Here is a 22,060-nt window from a genome sequence, read left to right as displayed (position 1 = left end):
GCCCCATGGCTAGTAGAAGCACTAGGGAAATGTTGCTGTTAAGGCATCAACTGCAGATTTACACCCTGTCTCCCAGCCACAAGAGCAAATGATGCTTTGAGAAATACATGTACAAATGTAAAATACTCAGGATACTGGTTTAAAAATAATTTCTTGATAAACCTTGTCCTTTTGTTATAACCCATGCTTCCATCTCTTATGCCCTGTTTATTGATTAGGTCGTAACTTGTGGCAGATCATTGGGTTTCCTCTGTGGTATCAAGTGCAGAGCACATGCTGAGCACTCTGTAGCTTTGGGTATTACACAGTTCTCATCACGGGAGTCTCCAAGCACTGTACAGTGAAAGTAGTCTAACTTCTGTGTATGAGAGGTTTGAAGCTTTTTGCTCTCTTAAGAGCTTTAAAATACAGTTTCTCTATTTGTCAGTGGATGCTGCTTCCTAAAAAGGTACGAAACACTTTGCTAAAGCTTGATCTTTAATTCTGCTCTATGTGACATTGTTATGCGTATTATATGTTGTTATATGTTGGTCCACAGATAAGTTTAGTGAGGACTAATGAGGTAAAAGTAAAGTAGCGATCTGTAGGCTGCTTTTTTGAAAACGTAATACAGTGCTAAAATTCTTTTACTTTGTGGAAATGTGGTAAAAGGTATCATGTGGTTCATTCAAAATTGGATCAGATGAAAGATTTGAAAAATCTGCAGGCATTTTCGGGGGCACAGAGTAGAGGATCTTGCACATCTCTCTTTTCTGTGGTTATTATACTTACTTAAGTCTGTTATATTTTGAAGCAAAACCATTTTATCTATAACCCCTGGCTAAATTTTTAAATCTAGTTCTTGAAGCACAGGAAAATGTGTCATCTTCAGTCAGAAATTCACCTAGTGTTGTAAACTATTAAAATCTCAAAGATCAACCTTTATTCCAGAAATACCTAATAGTCACACTGCAGCGGAAGTCCCGTTTGCTGGCATTTAGAGCCAATATAGAATCACAGGCCTGGAATGGCCTTTAACAAGTCATCTAGAGCAATCCTCTACTTCAGACTGGGTCAGTTTTATGTATGTCGTTGCTGAGCGGTGTTTGTCTAATCTTTTTATAAAGATTTCCAGTGATGGAGACTCTTCTGTCTTCTCAGGCAGTTGATTTTAGAGATTATGGTTTTGAAATGCCTTTATCAGGTTTTTGAATATCTGACCTGACTCCATGATGTAATTTGAGTGCAGGCTGAATATGAAGAACCGATTGTTCCCTTCCTCTCTGCAACAGCCTTTTATATTTAAGATTGTCTGGCCCTCTGACTCCCTTCTCTATGGGCTTTATTTTGTTCAGTATTTTTTCATAGATCTTATTTTCTAATCAGCATTGTCTATACTCCTCTTCCTGTATGTGGACATCTTTATTGACGTATGATGCCCAGAACTGGTGCAGTGCTCTGGTCAAGATGTTCCCAATGCCAAGTAGACTTAAAATACTACTTCATCTGTTTCACAAGCTGTGCGTCCCTTTATACATCTGATGGCAACTAGATAGGAATTGTTGGTTCTGATACAGTTTTTGTTTTGGTTTTGGTTGGTTATTTTAATTAAGAAGAAAGTCAAACTAACTGCTACTGCCTGTGTTCTTAGTCTGCCATTTCCAGTGGATGTTGATGATGGAGGTGGAGACACAAGTGCCAGTGAACGTTCTCAAATGCACAGAAACGCTTTTCCAAAAAAGGCTTTAACTGAGCAACAGAAGGAAGGCATCAATGTGGTGAGGAAACTGATGCATACTTTGGACGAAGGAGGAGGGCTGGAAGAAATTTATACTTTCAGGTAAACTTGGCTTATCCTGTTTATCACACTGTAAATTTACTTTCTGATTTCTTTCCCAAAAGATGAAATGAATTGAGTAATCAGTCTCTTGGCTTCCAGTTTCATTTAAGTTAATGAAGTTTTATAACTTACTATACACTCAGTCCCTTTCAAACAGCTTCTTCAGTGGCTTTAGAATAGGTAGAAAAGCTTACAGATTTCAGTGGAAAATTAATTTTCTATATGTATATTTAAAGAAAAAAAAATCATTTTTCTTCCATCTTTAGCATTGGTGGATTTTAGAGGGAATGTTTCTGTAAATGAGATTTCAAAAGCATGTTTTGGGAAGTGTTGGAATTTCTGACATAGTGCAGGTAGAACATTTGCATTTAATGGTGGCCTTTGTTCTGTAGTCTCAGGCTTCTTTTAGCTCACTGGTTTATCAAACTCCCACAAATGCTTTGAGTAATGTTTGTTGAATCCTGCTTTTTAAGCACAGACTACTGTGCCATTGTCCCAAACAATATCCTCTTTAGCAGCATTCCTAATGCAAGAATTGAAAGATGGTTTTTCACTTCATGTTTCCCCAATGAAAGAATAAAAATATATGTGTGTCTGTGGAACACTGTATGTGATCATATATTCAAGACATTTTCACGTGAGTCTTGTCTTAATTGGGAAACAAGCAAAATGCATCTATGCACCTTATAAACGACTGATTTTATTGTCTTAGTAGTTCTATTCTACAATTACGAAGTGTGATCTTTTAGACAACGTGTTTTTCAGGAAAATTAGCAGACCATAGCTATAATGTGATTATTAAGTTGTAATTTTTAGATGAGGTACCTGTAGTTTTGCATGCTGTTATTTGTCATTTTATTTGTGGGATTTTCTTCCCCCACCCTGCCTAACTGATCTGCTTTTCACCTCAGCAGCCAGTTAAACTGTTATTTGAGCATTAGTGTGGAGTAGTGAAGAAAAATGTATCACTGTGTATGTATTCCATACTAGTCAACAGAGCAGTCCGAGACTCTAGGAATAAGCAGGCTTTGTCACTGCATCAAAAGACTGCATAGAAAAGCAGGATCTTTCTGGGCCCGTTTATCCTTTAGGATAATCCATATGCATGAAGTTACAGTGTGGCTTGGCCGGTTCTTTATTTTTTTTATTTTTTTTTATCACAGGCTCTTGCTACTGTGTAAGCTGTCTTTGTGCCATGTGTTCAGGGGAAATCCAAAATCTTTAGTTAAATAGACATTTGGGTAATAGATTAAAGCTTTTTAAGTTATTTAAGAATATGTAAGGTTTTAGATGCAGTTAAGTTGCTTATCAAGCTTTAAGAAGTTAGCCTTGCAAATCTGTCATGATAATTTACCAATTCAGATATACTCTCTGTTTTCCTATATTCATTATTCCTGCTGCTAAAAATACTTCAACTCTTGTGAAAATAAATTAGTCATGCCAGGAAAGTAAGTGAGAAGATTTTGTTGTATTGTTTTAGGGTTTGATATTCTGACTGCCAGGCAGGAGGTACTTTTGCTGCGTCTGATTTTGGGGGAAGTTATTGGAGAGCAGAGGAGAATAGACATGTTTTTAAAATACAAGTTGCAGTGTGCATTTACTAGGGTTTTCTTGTCCGAGTCTTCTTTGGTAACAGGGAACATTTTTCTTCTATAAATGTAAAAAGTTAAAGGATACAGTTAATAAATTGAGCTTAGATGACATTCATAGGCGTTTGACACTTAAGTATTTGATTTTTATATTCATCCTTGAATGCAATTGTTTCAGTAGTTTTAATGATGTACTAACAAGTTCTTTTTAAAAATCCTATGTTGATGGTCTCTGTTGCCAGAAAAGTAATTTTTCTTCCCTTCTTTCCTTTCCCCAAAGGAAAAAAAAAAAGGAAATACAATGTTTATCTCATTATAAAAATACCAGTGCGTTTTCTCCTGTCATTGTGCTTCTGTTAGTATTTAAAAAAAACCCACACTGCTCATCCTAAGAAAGTTGAAAAGTAGAATACCAAGTTGAATTCTGTACTAATGTTTTTAGGAGTTGATTTTAATTTCTGCCAGACAAGTGCTTTAATCAAGAGAGAGGTAGATTTTGGTTCTGTCATCATGTGAAGAAGGTGAGGTCAACACTGTTTTATCTTTGCTTCATCATGCAATAAAAAAATTTTATGAGCGCTTTCTCTGCACTGGAATTTTGTTGCAAAATAGCTGATACAGTTTGTATTGGCTGAAACAATCAGCTATTGTTTGCTGCAGTGGGTGCAAGCCTATTTGATTTCACAATGATATATTATAAATTACTTTTACTGTCAATTTTTAATTTTTGGACTCTATTGCTTAAAGTTGTGCAATTGAGTTGACACTCTTTAGTTAAAATCATTACAGTGCCTTTTTTTGTGTTTTAGGAACTTGCATATGTGCTGTTTAGGCTAGAAATATTCAAAGTAATTTATTTCACTCTAACCAAATGCCCCGAAAATAATGAGTTCATTAGTACTGTATTAAAAAAAAAAGTGTCAAAAGTTAATTACCACACAAACAAAATCCTGTTAATTGAAACTAGATTCTTTATTTCTTCGCCTCCACTGCAGAAAACATTTTACCACTTAGAGAAGCCTTTTCTAATTTGGGTTGTTCAGCTAACTAAATGCCCTAATTGGGTGAGCACAGATAAATGTAAAATGCTTAATAAGCAATTGTGTAGTTTTATCACATAAAGACATACTGTCTTTAAGCCCTAATGTCACATCGTCACAAAGGCTCGAGATGGGAATAATCTACTATACCGCCTCTTTTTTTTAATTTTTTTCTGACAATAGTTGATGACAAGATTATTCTTACAGTTTATTTTCTTATGCGTTATGCAGTCTAAGCTGAAACAATTGGACTCCTGCATCTCCTTGAAGAGAGTGTATTGTCTGTAATATTTTTATTACAGTTCACCAGAGTTCATTTCTGTTTTCTTGAATCCTTCATTTAGAGAGAGCCTGGAGCGTCTTTCGATGTTTAAGAAAATAGAAAGAAGACCTATGGCTTGGCCCTGCCAGCTCACTATTGGTTCTAATTTGTCTATAAGGATTGTGGCCTACAAATCAGTAAGTTCATAGAATCGTATGTTTTAGTGTATTTTGGCAAAAAGTTAGGTGCAGCTGCATGTTTTTTTCCTTAAAGCTAAGAAAATAAAAGATAAAACAACATGTGAAATAATTATGGTAGAGATTTTATGTGCCTAGAAGCCAGTACATCTAAAACTGTGGTTCCCACAGCAACTCTAACTTCACCATATTGTACACATGTTAAAGAACTCAAATTCACGATGTACAGAAATAGAAGTAACTGCTATCTACGCTGTGACACTTAATGGTATTGAAGTCGACAAAACTGATTAAGAATGCTGCGCTTGTGTGAAGCTTTCCATTTGGCATTAGTGATGTGTCTGTGGCTCAGTGAGACTTATTATCTATTTCTTAAACCCTAGGCATGAGAGGAATTATGCACGTGTGTGTGTAAAATGGTGGGTGTAAATGTTTTACCAGCTATTGTTTTGAACCACATCTATTGTTATTTCACATTTGGAAAAAAAGGTATATTTTTTTCAGCTTGTTGGCTTTGTACTGTTTGGCAGAGCTTGTGCACAGTCCGTTTCTCTTATGGTTTATATGGGTCCTTCACACAGTGCTAGGAAGAAGTAAGTGTATTTAAACACAGGAAATGTGCGAAATTCCAGTTATTGAATAATTAATTGGTAACTATATAGTGTGGCACCATTGATGGATATGGTAAGATAGAGATTAATTGGTTTGTTATTTGAACCCAAGACTAAGACTCTGACCAATATTGTAAGGTTTCAGGAAGATGTATTACGAAATTGAAATGTATCTGATTTTTGAGAGATAAGCATACTAGCCTTGGAAAAAAAAAAACCAAACCTCTGTTGCCAGTTTTTTTATTTATACTTATTCTTTTTTTTTTTTCTTTTGTTAGGGTATTGTGCCAGACCTGTACAAATAGGCAGTAAGAGTCCCTTCCCAAAGGTGTTTACACACAATATAAATGAAGCTTGGGAGAATAAGCAACATGAACTGGGTGACTAGTCCAAGGTCATACAGCAGTTGGATCATGGCTAGGAATAGACTTGTGATATCTACTGACATAATCTATTCTGTCTTTTCTGTTTTCTGTCCAGTTCTTCATTTTTCTTCTCATTCACTAAGTACACCGTCAATTTCACTTAAGTAGAGAGGAAAGAAAGGATTTTTCTTTCCCTGTAGTTGGGAAGCATTCACTCATTGCAGATATTTCTTCCTTCTCTCCCCGCCCAGTTCCATAACGCAATTGCGATCTTTTTCGGCCTCTCGGGGAAGTTGCAGTAAGATAGGGTATTTTATCTTGTAGTGTAGTAAGCCTGATGCAAAACTTGGGCAAACAAGCTGAATGAGCACTGAGTCTTGTATCTTTAATATGTATCTTAATGCTTTGTCAAAAGTGTTTACGTAAACGGTGTACTGGAGATAACAGTGTTTTACTGGAGAAAGTAAAATATGTAGCAAGCAAGTTACATGTTATCCTGTGACTAAAGGACTTCCATAAATGGCTTAGCTCATGACTTGAATGAATAACCAGGACAAGTATGCAGTCAACACGGTATAGTTCAGGTGTTAGGTCTCATACCGACCAAACAATGTGCTGAAAGCACTGTGGTGGCTGTCAGAGATCCGTATTTAGGGCTATCATTATCAGTCCCATATTGGGACTTGGTCAAAGAATTTTTTGCATGTTCTGGTAAACACTCTGGATCCCACTAAAATATTAAATGTTCCTTTTCTTTGAATTCTGATATAAAGGTTACAGAAGAGAAGGTGAAAAAAATTTGGACGGTTGTGGATGCTAAAACTCTCAGAAAAGATGATGTGCAAAAAGAAACTGTTTACTGCTTGAATGATGATGACGAGACAGAGGTTCAGAAAGATGATACTATTCAAGGTATGACTTCTCTATGTGCACCCTGAAGACAAACCGAAGATAACGGCTTGTACTCTTAAATCACCTAAGTGGTTTTTAGTTTTATACTTTGAAGCTTAGCTGTCATCTTAGAATGTAAGCTTTGTAAGCTGATGGAACACAGAGACTGTTATGTGAGACTGTTTGTCTTCACGGATTTTAAAAATTCTTACTTTTGCCAGTAATAGGAATAATAATAATACCACCAGGTGGAACTTGAAAGGCACTACAGCTTCCTAAACTATACTCTGTGGAGGACCATACCTCAGTTCTGTAGCGAGTAGTGCTGCTGCCTCTATTCTGTTTTCAAACCTTCAGTTGTACTGATAACATGAATACTTTCATAACACTGTTTTTTTTTCTAGATAAGCAACTGCTCTAGATATTCTGCAATTGGGAAGATGAAACCATTAAAGGAAGGTTTAGTGTTCAAGAGTCTATTAGCTTTGCTGTTTAAATTCCGTAGCAGGTTCAATCTGAAGTAGTGGTATGCAGAATACTTCTTTTATAATCTTCAGCTTCTTTCCGAGTGGATTAAATTCCTTAGGAGACCAAAGGCCCCAGAAACAGTATGAAATAGTCTACTTTTTAAAAATGGAGTTAAGCACTTATGTTTCATTTTTTGCAATTGCGTAGGTATATTTTGTTACTAGTTTTTTTTCTTTCCTTTGCTGTTCGAATCCCACGCAAGTAGGGCAAATGAATTAACTATAAAGGGCAGAACTATTCACATAACAGTATAGACAGTGCTGTCAAATGAATAAAATAAATTGAAAAATTAAATAAATACTGTAACTTTTTATTTAACCTCTTTCAATTGCAGCAGTCATAAGTGTTTTGTAGCAGTAGCAGATAAAAATGTCCTAATGACACTGTGATTTTTCTTTGTTTTTTCTTAAGCAGAAATGATAGTTAAAAGCTAGTAGTCTGTTTTAAAACTTCAAAAATTTTAGTAAAAATTTTTAAAAATCCCCTTTTTGTAGTGAATATATTTTGAAACATTTGTGACCATTCTCTGCTGATGTACTGACTGCCTAGGTTGCTGAGTGGTTGCAAGATACTAGTAAAAAGAAGTAATGAACATTTCAGTGTGAACAAAAGAGACCAAAATTTCTCTGTGAATGGACTGTTATTTCTTACACTTAAAGAGCTTCTGATGCCTCACGGACTTTTGTGACCCTTTTGAGAAATGTCATAACTAGATGATATTTTTGCATTTGAAGCGCCCATACTGAAATTTATTTCATTCTGACTGTGTGTTTGCTTTTCAGTTTCAAGGAAAATGTATCTGCATATAGGTTTTTCATCCAGGGATTTACCTCTGTTCCTTCTGCTTTCTTTGCACCTGAGGGCATCATCCTTAGTCTGTGGCAATATAGTAATGTGTTGAGGTTACAGGGAGGATACTGGAGCTTGGGGGGGGGAATATGCGGTTGGAACAGATGATACCTCTGAGAAACTAACAGCTTCCTATTTTGTTGAGATAACCCTGTAATGTAAGGCATCAGAAGTAAAGCACAGATGTGTATAGAAAGATCACTTCTGCATACAAGAGTGTTTTGGTTTTCCATTGCATGTGAGAGTGTATCTCGCTTCTACCGTTAACACATTTTGTTCTCTGAATCCCTTCTGGTGTCATTTCCCGTCCATGATTTGTGGTATGTTTGGGTTTTTTTGTATTACGTTTGCAGGGAGTGTTGCAGTCTCTTTGCTGAAATCTATTCTGATTTGCCTAAATCTATTCTGTGAGCATAACTTTGTTGGGCAAGATGTTCGGTTCCCTTGCTTGCTTTCCTGCTCTCTACAAGGGTAGCTGTGTTACATAAAACAACGTACAAGGAGTGCCACTGCTGTTCGTGAAGTACAAAATGTGTCTATGGGGTGTGTGGTTTTTTCTGTTAACAGGGAAACAAATTTGATAAGTGTGCGTGGAGTGTAGCTGTGGGGCACGCATGCATTGTTAAAATATTCAGAGAGGTAATTTCGGTGTTAGAATTGTAGGTCCATATGCTTACCAGATGCACTTCTCTCGTGCTCCAGGGTTTCGCTATGGGAGTGATATAGTTCCTTTTTCCAAGGAAGATGAAGAGCAAATGAAATACAAAACAGAAGCAAAATGTTTTTCTGTTTTGGGATTCAGCAGATCCTCTCAGGTACAGTACTAAACTTCTTCCCATTCAGCTTCCTGGGTTGTTCAAGACAATTGAACCGTTCGAATTCACTAAGGTTGTGGTGTTGTACTGGGTTTAGTCAGGTATACAGGGGTGACTTATTCGGTGGTTCTAGCACATGTAAACAGTATGTAGCCTTGCGAAGGAGAGAAGCTCATAAATGTGGCCATTGGCCCCTCAAGTGAACCAAGAGCCACTGAACCCTGATCTCTGCGAAGTGGAGACATACCTCTATTGTAGTCTCATTTCATCTTGTGAATTTAAATAATGATGCCAGATCTGCAACAGAAGATGGTCTCTCTTCTGTTCAGGTCATGCAGAAGTCTTTTTGAGCTTTGTCCAGCCACAACTGTGTTCTTTTTGACAGAAGAAGCCTCTCCCTCAATGTTAAAGAAATGTTAAAGAAAGCCTGAGAACTGACTGCGTTCATTCTCATTTCCATAAGGATTAGTTTGTGAGCTGTGACTTGCTTCTTGTTTCTCTATAACAAAACCTAACTATAGTGAAGATTTTATAGAACTTAGATGAAGATAACATAATTCAAAACCTCTCCATATTTCAATGAAGTACTTGGTGTTTGTATGCACTTATCTGTACTAGTGGTATTAAGTTTGCTATTCATTTTACCTGGAAGTTGTAAGAAACTTACATTGGGCAAGTACCTAAACAAAAGCTATGCAGCACAAGGTGATTTCCTGCAGAAAATCCAAGACTTGAGCATTAGGGAAGACTTAGGCAAAGGTTTAACAAACCCTCCTTGAAGCAGGACACGTGAGGAGAAAGTAGAGAGATGCGAGCTCCAGTAATTACTAGGAATGTTAAGCTGCTCCCACTCCTTCTTCTTCTGGATATTGCACAGGGTGACTGAAACTTCACTCTTTGTGGAGTTCACTGCACCCGGTCCCCTTCACCACTCAAAACTGAAAGGAAGTCGTAGGGCAGCTCTATGGCTTCAGTTCTGAAAGCTCCCAGCCCTCCTTTGAAATGTCTCGCTGCCTGAACAAAACAGAACCCTTGACAAAGGCTAACAAATTGTTACCTATACCAGGAAGGAAAGATGCTAATGAAATAGGAAGTATCTGTGGGAGCTTGCTCCCAAATGGATGTAACTAAACATGTTTTACTTTACAGTACAGGTGGCACACAGACCCCTGCGGGTTGCTAGATATGACCTTAGACTACCACAGTGCACTTGTCCACAGCATATTATTAATTGAGGAGTCAGGAACGTTGATGTATTGAAATGAGAAGCCAGCCTAAATAGGAACTGTCACCTAGTTGCTCCTTGAGGACATTCAGAACTTAAAGTTGTTAGCTAACACGGGAGCTTGTGTACAGAAAGTGATTGATCGAGGAAACATATTATGCTTGAGCTTATATGCCCTAAATTGTCCAGGGCAGAGAAATGTTAGGGACTGCTAAATCCTTTACCAGAAACTGGGTCTAACAAGTGAAAGGTATCTGAACCCAGTGTTTCAATGAGACAATTTCTTGCATCTTTTCATGTGTTATTAGCCTATGGCTGTCTCTTACTGTCTTCATTTACTTCTGTAAGATTTTTTTTTCACCATGTGTGGTGTTTTCTTATGCTGGAGGCTGGCCTTCTATTTTGACTTGAAGTCTGACTTTTATTGAAAACAGAAACTGAGAGGAAAACAGATGAGCAGCATCACGCTCCAGTAAACAAGCTATTATTTCAGGTGGATTTTTTTTGCCACCATTGGTCAGCTAGTGTGGTAATATCTTAAAATACAGCTAATAATTAATGAATTTAAATGGAAAGAGGGTAGATTTAGATTTGATATTAGGAAGAGGGTAGATTTAGATTTGATATTGGGAAGAAATTCTTTACTGTCAGGGTGGTGAGGCACTGGAACAGGTGGTCCAGAGAAGCTGTAGATGCCCCTTCGCAGAAAGTGTTCAAGGCCAGGCTGGATGGGACTTTGAGCAGCCTGGTCTAGTGGGAGGTGTCCTTGCCCATGGCAGGGGGGTTGGAACTGGATGATCTTTGAGGTCCCTTCCAACCCAAACCATTCTGTGATAATTGTAGGAATATAATTAGTTGTAGGAATACTTTTGATTCACATAAATATGCCTCAAAGAATTAACAAATTGGTTTTATATTTTTTCAATGCACAAAATATTTATTGCTTTTGATAATTTTTATGATGTGCTTGTCTTGTCTATGGGTTTCATAACGAATAGGAATTACAACTTAAATAAAACGTGCTCTGGTTCTGTAACTAGGAGTGTGAGTAATTATGCCCAATAGTAGTTGCATAGACCTCAGTGGAATAAAATTATTCAGGTGTGATTGCAAGATTAAAATTAGACTGTATAGATAATGATATCAGGAAGTTTTCAACTACATCTGAAATTTTGAAGACCCGTGCTTTCCTTATGTTTTGACTTCTGAATTTTATTGTTTGGAATCATAATACTGACACTATTCAAATGTATGTTTTATATTAAATTGTTTCTTTTAAAAACTTTGGAGAAAAGATGATTTATTATTAACTAGAGAAACTGGAACAGCTCCAAATACATAATTAAGGAAGGAACAGAACTACCTCATATTATTTTTCTGAGTTATTCACATCCCTCAAGAAAGATGATCAGAGGCCGCTTAAACTTTGATTTTTAATTTATAAGCAATGCCATGTAAATTGAGAAATAGACTTGAAAATATAACAAAGGGAACTTTTTTTTTGCAAAAAAAGGTGTAGTGATACACACATCTAGATATTTATACTATACTAAACATAAAATTTCCCGAGCTTTTAAAAACAGAACAGCAAAGAATAATTACAGTTAGAATAATATGAGTTGAAGAACCGTGCTGTAATACATTAAACAGATCTATTCTGGTCTAAGTTGTCACTGACTTTAACAGTAATTTGCTAAATAATGAAACTTCAGGTTAGTTTGGAGACAGTGTAATTTGAAGAGATTTTGCTTAAACAAAGAAAGGTCATTTTGACCGGTGTTCATATTAGTGTGCAGCCTTCGTGACAAGTTTTCCACTACTTCAGTGTTTGCCTGGGTGTGTCTCACTGCCTCTGTAGCTCCAGCTATTCCAGCAATGCCCCTTAATGAAACTGTATTACTCTTCTGGGGAGTCAGCCATGTTCATGAACAGCATAAACACCACTAACAGAAGTGCTTCTTTGCCAGCACAGCCGTAGATGCTCCAGGGTGCTGTTGAAGTAGCTTTATTAATTAAGGATGTGACTTTTTTCAGCTCCTTTTGGACATGTCTTTGCTAGGAAAATTTAATAGCATCGATGAGGTGTCAGTTAGGTTTAGGTCTTTTGTTCACTACTGTGGTTTTTCACAGTGACTTTTGAATTACTGCAGTGTTATTCAGACTGGTAACAGCTGCAAGTACCGTAGTCTTTCATACCAACCCATCAATAGGAAGGTATGAGAATATCCTGCTCACTGTAACAGAATATCCATGTTGAGGGATAAATGGAGATATGAAACATATACAGGGCTTTAACTTCTATGCACAGTAATTAAATTTTGTGGCTTCTCACTTGAGTAATGTGTTAGTTGTTTCATAATTTAATTGGTCCAGTCACATTAATGGCATTTGTTTTAGATCAGGCTAACTCTTGACCATTTGAATCTTTAGATCCAGAGGCATTACTACATGGGCAACCAGGTTCTGAAGGTCTTTGCAGCTAAAGATGATGAGGTAAGGTGAACTGAAGTTTAATGCTGAAGGTGTTTTGCCGTGGAACAGAAAAGAATAGTAGTGGCGCTTGAAATTGTCCCTTCTTTCCGTGTTAATAAAACAAATATTGTTAATGCAGCTTACAGAAGTCTTGTTCCATTGCCCATTAGGATGAAAAGAAGTTGGATTAGACCCCAAATGATTATCATATCTTATGAATAATGAGAATCTGGTAAATATTACGTTTGTGCAAGGGCATGGGGAACCTGGAATTGGTGTTTAAGTCTGTTCTCATGCAGAGCAGCAATGTGTCCTGTCACTGTGTTATTTAGAACAGACCTCCAAGTTATTTAAAATATTAGAGGTAAAAACCTCACTGTAGTTCCCTGATGTGTTCCTTTAACGGTCTGACTTCCCTCCCTTTCTCTCTCTTTTGTAATACTTCTGAGAGCTCTTCATACCTAGTGGAAAAGGTGGAATGTGCTGTATCTATAGTTTGCTCAGCTTTGAATGGATTTGCTATCACGATGAGAGTTAACCTTTCTACTTCTTCATTTTTGAACATGAAAAATGCTTGTGTTGAAGTTGTAGCTGAAATGGGAACTAGCCTTGACTAAATGGATGCTGTTGAATTCACTGTGAAAGATGTATTTCAGCAGACTAATGAGAACTTGCATGACTCTCTACTTTTTTTCCTTTCCCCCTCCCCAGAATGCAGCAGTTGCTTTTTCTGCCCTTGTTCATGCACTGGATGAGTTGAAAGTGGTAGCTATAGTGCGTTATGCTTATGACAGAAGATGCAATCCGCAAGTTGGAGTAGCTTTTCCGTATATTAAGGATGCATACGAGGTAATTTTTCACCATTACCTTTCTGTAGAGAGCCTCTGGATTGATGCTTTACAAATACCAATGAATAAATGACCATATTTGAACCATATGAATTTGCAGTGTTATGTAATATCAGAAGAAACCAATGTGACTTTTCGGAGTGATTTTAGGAAACAGTACCAAGTCTTAAGACAAGGAGGTAATAAGGAGGTAATAAATAGTATTAAGAAAATTTCATAGAAAAAAAATATGGAAAAATAATGCCATATGTTCCTATTAGTATTCTCTATATTACAGATTTAAATAATACTGATTTTTTTTATTTCAGTAACATAGTAATAATTTAATTTTGGTATCCTGGAAATCTCATTTTTTTTTGGTTTCCAGAAAGAGTGTAATCACATGCTTATGTAGTAAGTTACTACTGCTTTCTTGCTGTGTTACTACCTACCTCTCTGCATACGATCCAAAGTTGCACTAGATTCTTTAATTTTCTTAAACTGTGGGTTTATCTTCAGGTTGCTTGGTAGTGCAAAATTCGAATTTGATAGCTGGTGTGGCATTTTAAGCATGTCCAACTATGCTGTTGTCATTAGGTTTCCAAGTCAACTGGAACTGAGGGGAGGAACCCACAGCATTTAAAGCTGTTGTTTAAATTCATATGGAGAGTTGGGAAGACAGTAGTATATTTATTTACTTGAAAAGGTTATTTTAAAAAACAGGAGAAAAAGATGAAGTCTGTTTCTTAGAAAAGAAAAAAAAGTTCTGTACACAGCAGAATCATATTTAAAATTTTTTTTTTTTAAGATTGAGAGGCCCAGAAAAAACACAGTATGTCAGAATTTTTGCAGCATATGTTTCCACTGATCTTACTTACTAGAGAGACTCTTACTTAAGAGAGACTATTGAAAGAGCTAAATATGTATAGCATGGCTAAGCAATGAGGAAGGTGGGGGCAGACATAACAATCTTCAGACTTTTGAAGAGTATAAACAAAGGATGGAAAGGAATTATTTAGGGTGGTATGAACTGGAGGAGGTATTTGAATAAAGAAAAAATTGGGCTGAGAATGTTCAAAAAACAAAACCAGCTTTTGACTTTGAAACGCGGTAAGCTATGATAAAACCTCCCAAAGTGCTCGTGTGTGGGGTATTTAAAGTTTGGCTGGTTGGAACTCTGCACAAGAAAAAGGGATCAGATGACCTGGGAGGTCTTTATTCCACCAGTAGAAAAATGAGGAGTGTCACCATCACTATATTATAAGATAATGCTCTGTTTTATTCTGCTTAAAACTGTGTTGCTCTGTAAATATTGTATTTAAGTATTTTGATACGTACAGATATTAGATCTTTGAATTTTTCTTATGTTTTCTTATGTAGGGCACTTTAGGATACTTTACATTTTTTTACTTAAGGCTCAGTTGTTTCTTTCTTCTTCTGTCTTGCTCAGTGTCTCATCTATGTGCAACTACCCTACATGGAAGACTTAAGACAGTACTTATTTTCATCCTTGAAAAACAATAAAAAATGCATTCCTACAGGTAAGATAGTCCTTCGCTGGGTAACTGGACAAAATAACCTGCTTGTCTTCTTTTAAGATACTCTAAAAGAGCTAGAATATTTGGCTTTCCAATGAAAACATAAGCTTTGTCATTATTTTGGCTTAGGAAAAAAACCCCAGCTATTTGGGAATAATTTATGGTGATGTCATTTTGAAGTGTAAATCGTGTATCAAAACTTTGCCAGCTTAGTTGCAGGCTGAGCAGATCTGGAGTTTTCAGGCAGTCTTTTAAAACTGTCCTGTTAAATGACTTCTGGCTGGGGTTATGGGATCCCCGTGATAGACACCTGAGATTTAGTCCTCCACATCCTTTGGTCTTTCAACTCCTTTGTTAGACTAAATGGCCAAACCTTGTGGGACCTACAATATGGGATTAGCTAGCTAGAATTAAAATAGAGGCATCAGCTCCATTCGTACAAAGCCGGTCCTATAGCCAGTTGCAGCCTGTTAATATAATGTACAAAGGCAAAGACTGTATTTTCTGTGGTGTGTGGTTTTTTAAAGCATGCACTTACTGGTGTCCAGATTCAGATGGAGGGTGTCTTTGGAGAGCCATAGAACACACAGCCATACAAAGCTTGACTCACTGTTCTGAGAATTCTTCACAGCAATGAGCGTAAATGGATGTAGTTTAAAATCCACTCCCACTTCTTTAATTTGTTCTGAGATCCATTGAATGGGCATCTGCACGTCAGGGTATATAAAGCATGCTGGGTTGTTTCTGAAACAGTTTCTATTTTCTTGCCTGTAAGCAGCAGTTTGAGAGCAAATCTAAAACCTGTCTTACCAAAGCAATAGTTGACTATTGTGAACTGTGTTAATTTGCAATCATAACTTTTAAAAATTTATATTACGCCATTTAGTTTTTTCAAACCAACTGTTCTTATTTTCTAAGTGGCCCATAAACCTTCTGTTGCAAATAAAAACATCTTGAAAAAGAAGAAAAATGGAAGCAGAAAGGCAGCAATAATTGTGGTCTTGTGGGGGAAAAAAAAGGCTTTATGACTTTACATTGTAGTCCTTAAATAAAGCAGGGGGTTTTATTACTGTGTGCATTATCTATATTCTTTATTGTCACATCTATATCTGCAGTGTATTCTGTGGCATGTAATGACTTGGTCAAAATCTCACATTGTGAAGTGAATCTTCATGTATAAATTATTTCAAGAAATGCATCCATCTGTAAGTGTATTTAATTTTTCTTTGTATGTAATTGCTGCCTTAGCGGATCAGTTATCTGCTGTTGACTCTTTGATTGATTCTATGAATTTGGTTTGTGAAGACGATGATGGAGAAACGTTCGAGGACCTGTTTAAGCCCAGTAAAATCCCAAACCCTCACTTTCAGAGGTTATATCAGGTGAGATGATCTATATGTCATTTTTTAAAAAGTACTCTTGTTCAGACCTTTCACCTTTCTGTCTTTCTCTGATTCACATTGGAAAGATCTGCATTGTGAAGATGGGAATAGAAATTCTTTTGCGTTTAAGTATGGGGTAGCCAGTGATTTCTATGTTGTCCCTGACATAGATTTTATTCTTAAGATTTCCGGTTTCCAGGAAGCACGAGAAATTAATTGCACCTATGCTGAGATGTCTGCAACAGCATCAGTGAAATTCACAGGCACCTAGGCCAGACAAGTTAAAACTTGCTGGGGTATCTCAACACGGTATTGCCACGATCTTGGTGCAGACATAGACTCAGTCTTCAGCTTCTGGGTAAATTGACTGAAAATCAGGGATCTCTTTAGCTCCTTGATCTGTGGCCCATTAAATCTTGAGCAGAGTCACTTTTCTGTGCATTATTGCATCTAGCAGTGGTTCCAAAACACATCAGTTTGAGGTGAGGTTGATCAGTAGTAAATGGTTAACATTGTTGACATTTAAAATATTCCATTTGGGTGTCTGAGCTGACACATGTTATGGGCGAGCAGAACAGTTCACACTTCTTGCAGTTATTGTATCAAGCTGTCTACATCTTGATTTACATTCCGTTCATATCTTGAAGATTTTCATTGCAACTGTGAGGATGAGAGACTTAATTATACATTGGAATTCAAATGTTAAAAAAAATGACACAGCAAATTCAAAAATAAGGAAAATTACGATGCAATTTATGCAGCTGCAGAATTGTGTTGTATACAGAGCCGTGGAGATATATTGAGTGCGTGACTCCAATCTGAAAATTAACCAAAAATGGTGTTATAGCAACCACGTTCATCATATCTCAACAATTCTAAATGAAAATTTTCAGTTTACAAGTACGAAGCAGCTGCTTTTTTAAGCTAAGAAAACTTACCCTAGCTTTGAAAAGCCATGCAGCCTCAGTATTGTCAAAAGAAGCAAAGGATCTGAAGGTCGTATGTACGTTTCAGGAACGCACGTAAGCCCACTGTCTTCAAATCCTATGCTGATTGACACCTGAAGAACTCTGTGTTCCCTTCAAATTCTGCCAGTCATATTGACAAGACAGTGGTTAACTGAATGCAAGGTTTGGTCAGCAGAAGGCTATTGCTGGGCAAGAGCTTAAAATGGATTGATGTCTGCATGACTCGTATTTTAGGAAGGGTTGTAAAGCTTTGGTATTACAAAACAAATATGGGTTTACTTGTACATGAAACACATAGGGGACAGAATTTCCTCAATTATACCAATACAATTTGGCATTCTTTTGGTTCAGTGGATGTTGCCTGTCAAGGAAAGATGTTTCTTTAGGTGTGCCGTTTGTCTTCTGAAACAATATGATGGTGTTGTCCCAGCAATTGAGTCAAGTGTTGGTAGCAGAGAGTAACTGCGTAGCTCATCAGTTTCCTTAGAGGATAACAGAATGCTGTAAGGGTGAATGCTACTGGTGGAGAAATTATTTATTGACTGTTTCAGTGTACTAGGTAGTATACAGTTCCTGTCCACAGTGCTTGCTATTTATAAAGCCCTAAATTACCAGTCCTTTTAGTCTTTTCTTTTGCCTGTGCAAAGCCCCATTTTTTTGTCCTGGTTACAAAACTGCTGTTAATCTGTGTAAGTTACAGAAAGAAAGATTGATCTTTCTCTCTCTCTCTTGTCCTTTCTTTCCTGCAAACATGTTCCAGATTCTTAATATTTTGCTCATAGAACAAGTGGCACTGTTGGTTCCTTAAGTACTATGAAGAAAAATTATACATAATCTTTTGAATATAGCCAGTAAATTGATTGGGCTCAACAGGATGGCTATGGATGGCTCAACTATAGATGGCTTGGAAAAATAACTCTGAACAAAGAATGAACTCCCCCTTCATTTCCTTGCTCTGGTGCCTCATGAAGACATTTAGAATGATAAGTGACAAGAGCCAGAATTTAAACAGAAACATCAAGCTAAATTATATCTCTGGAAGTAGTGGTAGGCATTGGGAAATGACATGGTGGGTGGAAAGGAGTTGCTAATGCTTGCTAGAGTGGAAAATGAGGAATGTCCTATATCTGGAGTTTCAACTCTTATTTCTTGCTTCCAGAAAAGCCTAACTGAACTTCCATAGCTTTTGTGGTGGCAGAACTTCCAACATCATTGCTTAAGTTGTTCTTCTTAAATACAGGGATTTGAAGCACATAAGATATTTCGGGAATGCGGTGCATTTTATTTGGTAGCCAAATAAACAAATTGCGCCACAATGATTGTTCTGTACTGAGACAGACCTGTGGGGAAGGTTTGTGGGGATGCTAGCCTGTGGCATCGTGTATTTCATGGGATCCAGCTGCAGACTCTGCATCTAAATATGCTGTAATGGCTCTTGTTAGACCATGTGTAAGCGACCGTGGAGGACTGAGCTTATTTGTAAGTGGTTGGACCGTGTAGTGATGTTCTTTGAGAAAGCAGAGCAGCAACGGGACAGGAGGTAGCTCACGGAAATCCTTAAGGGCTTTCAGCAACAAGTGATCTTACCTTTGTTTGAATGTACTGGATCTGTTGAAAGGTCATTTTGAAATCGTCACAAACTTTGACGTAAACTGAACACTAAGACACTTGTGTTGGGATTCAGTTCACACAGGTTTAACCACCCTAAAGCTAGCGAGTTGTCGAAGTCTATTCCATAATCCATGAAAAAAGAACCTTGGGAAAGTAATTGATCCTTACTGTTTTGGAGACCCTAAGTACATGACAGCTGTGGTTATGTAGAGTGAGTAGGTGACTGGTATAAAATAGATGCTTTATCTTTGAAATCGCTGAATCGGTCTTCCATGTTTTAAGGCTTTAAATACTATCAGGTTCCTGTAAGATTTACAGATTTGCTAAAATATATTCTTACAAAAGAGCCTTCCTAGACGCTGTGTGGAAGGGAGCAAGGCAGCATACTTTCTTGCAGTAAGTTCTTGTCTATTCGTGCATTTATGCCATTGCGTATCATGGAATTAATTATGTGAAAAGCCCACTTCATTACATCCATTGTCCCATATCCTAGAATGACCCCTGTTCCTGAAAGCTGGCTATATCTCTAGGCTGGAAATGTAACGAAATTAGGAAGAGCAAGAAGGAGGTAATAGATTGCTGACAACATGCATGAATAGAACAGTGAGTCTGGAAGCCAACGGCAGCGTGGGTTGCCTTCTAGCCGGGGAGGGTAGGAGTGGTTCTTGCTGGGCACAGGAGGAAAAGGAAGCAAGGTTAAAAGGGACTGTTTGCTATTAGAAACTTCAGGATAAGTCTGTTCAACTTCATCTCCATTTATCACCTGAGTTTTGGTGGTATCTGCCATCTCGGGTTTCAGAGGTCATCATCTACTCTAAAAAACAGGAACAAGCGGCGTCTGTGGCTACTTAGTCTGCTCAGCTCTTGCAGCTGCCCACACACAGAGATTTCAGATGCAGAAGCCTGAAAAACACATTGACAACAGGGGACTCTTTTTGCTTTGTGAGTTTAATTCAGTCCCTTAATGTTGTTTTAATATTGTTTTTTTTGTATCACAAGAGCCATTCCTGCAGCTTCCAGCAACATTTTTACTCTCTTTCAAAATAATTGTGCCTCAAATCATTACAAGTGTTTCCAAATCAGTAGCCTTGTATGATGGCCTCCTTTTGAAAGTATGCTCCAATATGGATTGGAATCTTAATGGCAGCATGAAAGCACACCAGTATTGATGTGTAGCATATGGTCTAGATTTTCTTTATTGGCAGCTTTTCAGCATGAATAGAGGATTCTTTCTTTGCTTTGACTTTGTTTTTCAAATTAATGTCGTGTCTGACAGCCAACAGGGGAGCAAATCTCCGCTGTATTCCTAGTTTACCGAGTTGTTACCTTAACGCCTGTTTCTAATTCTCCCATGTAGGTCACGTGTTTTTACATATGTATGTGTGTGCATGCACTGGTAGCTGTGTGTATATATATGCACATACACATACATCTCTACTGCTATCCCACACTTCACAACGTTTAAGAGATACCTGCTTTCTTTCTAAAATTCTCAATGGAATTTCTGTAGCCTCATTAACCTCATCTCCCTTCCTCTGCCTGGCTCCATGACTGTGTCCACTGTCTTTACACTTTGGTGAAAAAGCCTTCTCCTCTGTACCTCCTACCATCTGTTCCAACTTTGATGTACATCTGTCAGGCTCCTTTATTCCCACTCTCTTTTTAAAGCTAATTTGCCAACATACCTATATTCTGTGCCTCACCTGTGCACATTTAACTTCTCTCTTTCTATTTGCTCTTAAACTGGTGACAATTTCTCTTGTATGCTTACTGAGTTTTATTGATCAAGAAGATGATCTGCATCAGTATTCTTGTTTAATATCATTATTAATCTCCTTAAACAGCTGATCATAGGACTTTCAGTCCACTTGTAAGGTGGAATATTTTTCAGCAATATGAAGGTAGTTTCTTTAATACGGAAGATATTTTCCATGTACCATAAGATGTCAGGCATACAGATGTGACATGAAAAGCACATAAACTAAAAGTTTTTCTTTGCTTAAATTGTTTCTTGCAGTGTTTGCAGCATAAGGCTTTTCACCCCAATGAGCCATTACCACCAATTGAACAGCACGTTTTAGAGATGCTGGAGATGCCCCGTATGGTAAAAGAAAGGTGTCAGGCTCCTCTTGAAAAAGTAAAAGCGCTTTTCCCCCTAAAGGAAGTTGGCAAGAAAAAAGAAGAGAAGACTGCTCAAGACATCTTCAAAGACAAGTAAGTTGGAGATGTGTTATGGATTTTTTTGAAACTTTTTTTTTTTATACTTCAAATTGTTTTTGCTGAATGAAGCAGACTCAGTCTTTTGAACATAAGATCAATGAGTTACATGCTGAAAAAATACTGATGGGTGGAGAATATTGTGGTACTACAGTATGTCTGGGGTATTTTGTGAGTAGTGGTGGTCTTACTGTTATGGGACAAGACACACCAGGATCCAGTCTGTAGCTTCCTCATGTCTGTATCTGTTGTCACAGAATCACAGAATCCATCAGGTTGGAAGGGACCTCAGGAGGTTTCTTGTTCAACCTGCTGCTCAGAGCAGGGTCACCTATGAGATCTAAACAGGTAACTCAGGGCTTCACCCAGCCTAGTCTTGAAAACATCCAGGGATGGAGACTGCACATCCTCTCTGGGCAGCCTCTTGCGTTGCTTACTGTCTCCCGGTCAAACAGTTTGTCCTACTGGTAGTTATAAAACAGTTCAAATAAGAATAACAGAGGGTCTAATTTAGTTTAGAATAAATGCTACAGAGCTTTAAATTAGCTGTAATGATGAGCCTTCCTTCTCAGCCTGCTTGATTTAGCTTTTTCTGTAGCTTTCATTTTGAATTCTGAATCAAAAGAAAAGCAGCTTGATTATTATCTGCTGTGCAATAAATGTGGATGTCTTGAAAAATCAAACTGCTATGGACTCTTCCTGGAACATCTATTCTCTGAACAGTTTTTAAGATTATTTTTTTTTTTCTGTTATTGCATGTGCTGTGTTTACTTTATTTGTGCTGCAAATGTGAAGAATAAATGCGTAATTGCCACTGCATTGGTACTGTCACTCCAGTCAAGTAAATCTGCTTA

General features: G+C 37.4%; 1 protein-coding gene across 3 annotated transcripts in view; it reads left to right on the top strand.

Annotated features, from left to right (window-relative positions):
* Positions 1-22,060, top strand: part of XRCC5 (X-ray repair cross complementing 5) — a 53,666-nt gene that overhangs the window by 8,140 nt on the left and 23,466 nt on the right. For all 3 annotated transcript variants that reach the window (XM_074594381.1, XM_074594380.1, XM_074594382.1), the window contains 9 exons: positions 1,631-1,819; positions 4,793-4,907; positions 6,657-6,795; positions 8,854-8,966; positions 12,622-12,684; positions 13,375-13,512; positions 14,941-15,031; positions 16,277-16,410; positions 21,007-21,203. In XM_074594381.1, coding sequence (XP_074450482.1) covers positions 1,631-1,819; positions 4,793-4,907; positions 6,657-6,795; positions 8,854-8,966; positions 12,622-12,684; positions 13,375-13,512; positions 14,941-15,031; positions 16,277-16,410; positions 21,007-21,203 — 1,179 coding nt within the window. The remainder of the gene's footprint in view (positions 1-1,630; positions 1,820-4,792; positions 4,908-6,656; positions 6,796-8,853; positions 8,967-12,621; positions 12,685-13,374; positions 13,513-14,940; positions 15,032-16,276; positions 16,411-21,006; positions 21,204-22,060) is intronic.

This window comes from Larus michahellis, chromosome 7 (genome assembly GCF_964199755.1).
Source record: "Larus michahellis chromosome 7, bLarMic1.1, whole genome shotgun sequence".
NCBI classification, from domain to species: Eukaryota; Metazoa; Chordata; class Aves; order Charadriiformes; family Laridae; genus Larus; species Larus michahellis.
Note: the sequence above shows the minus strand (reverse complement) of the source record. Positions and strands in the feature narration are given on the sequence as shown.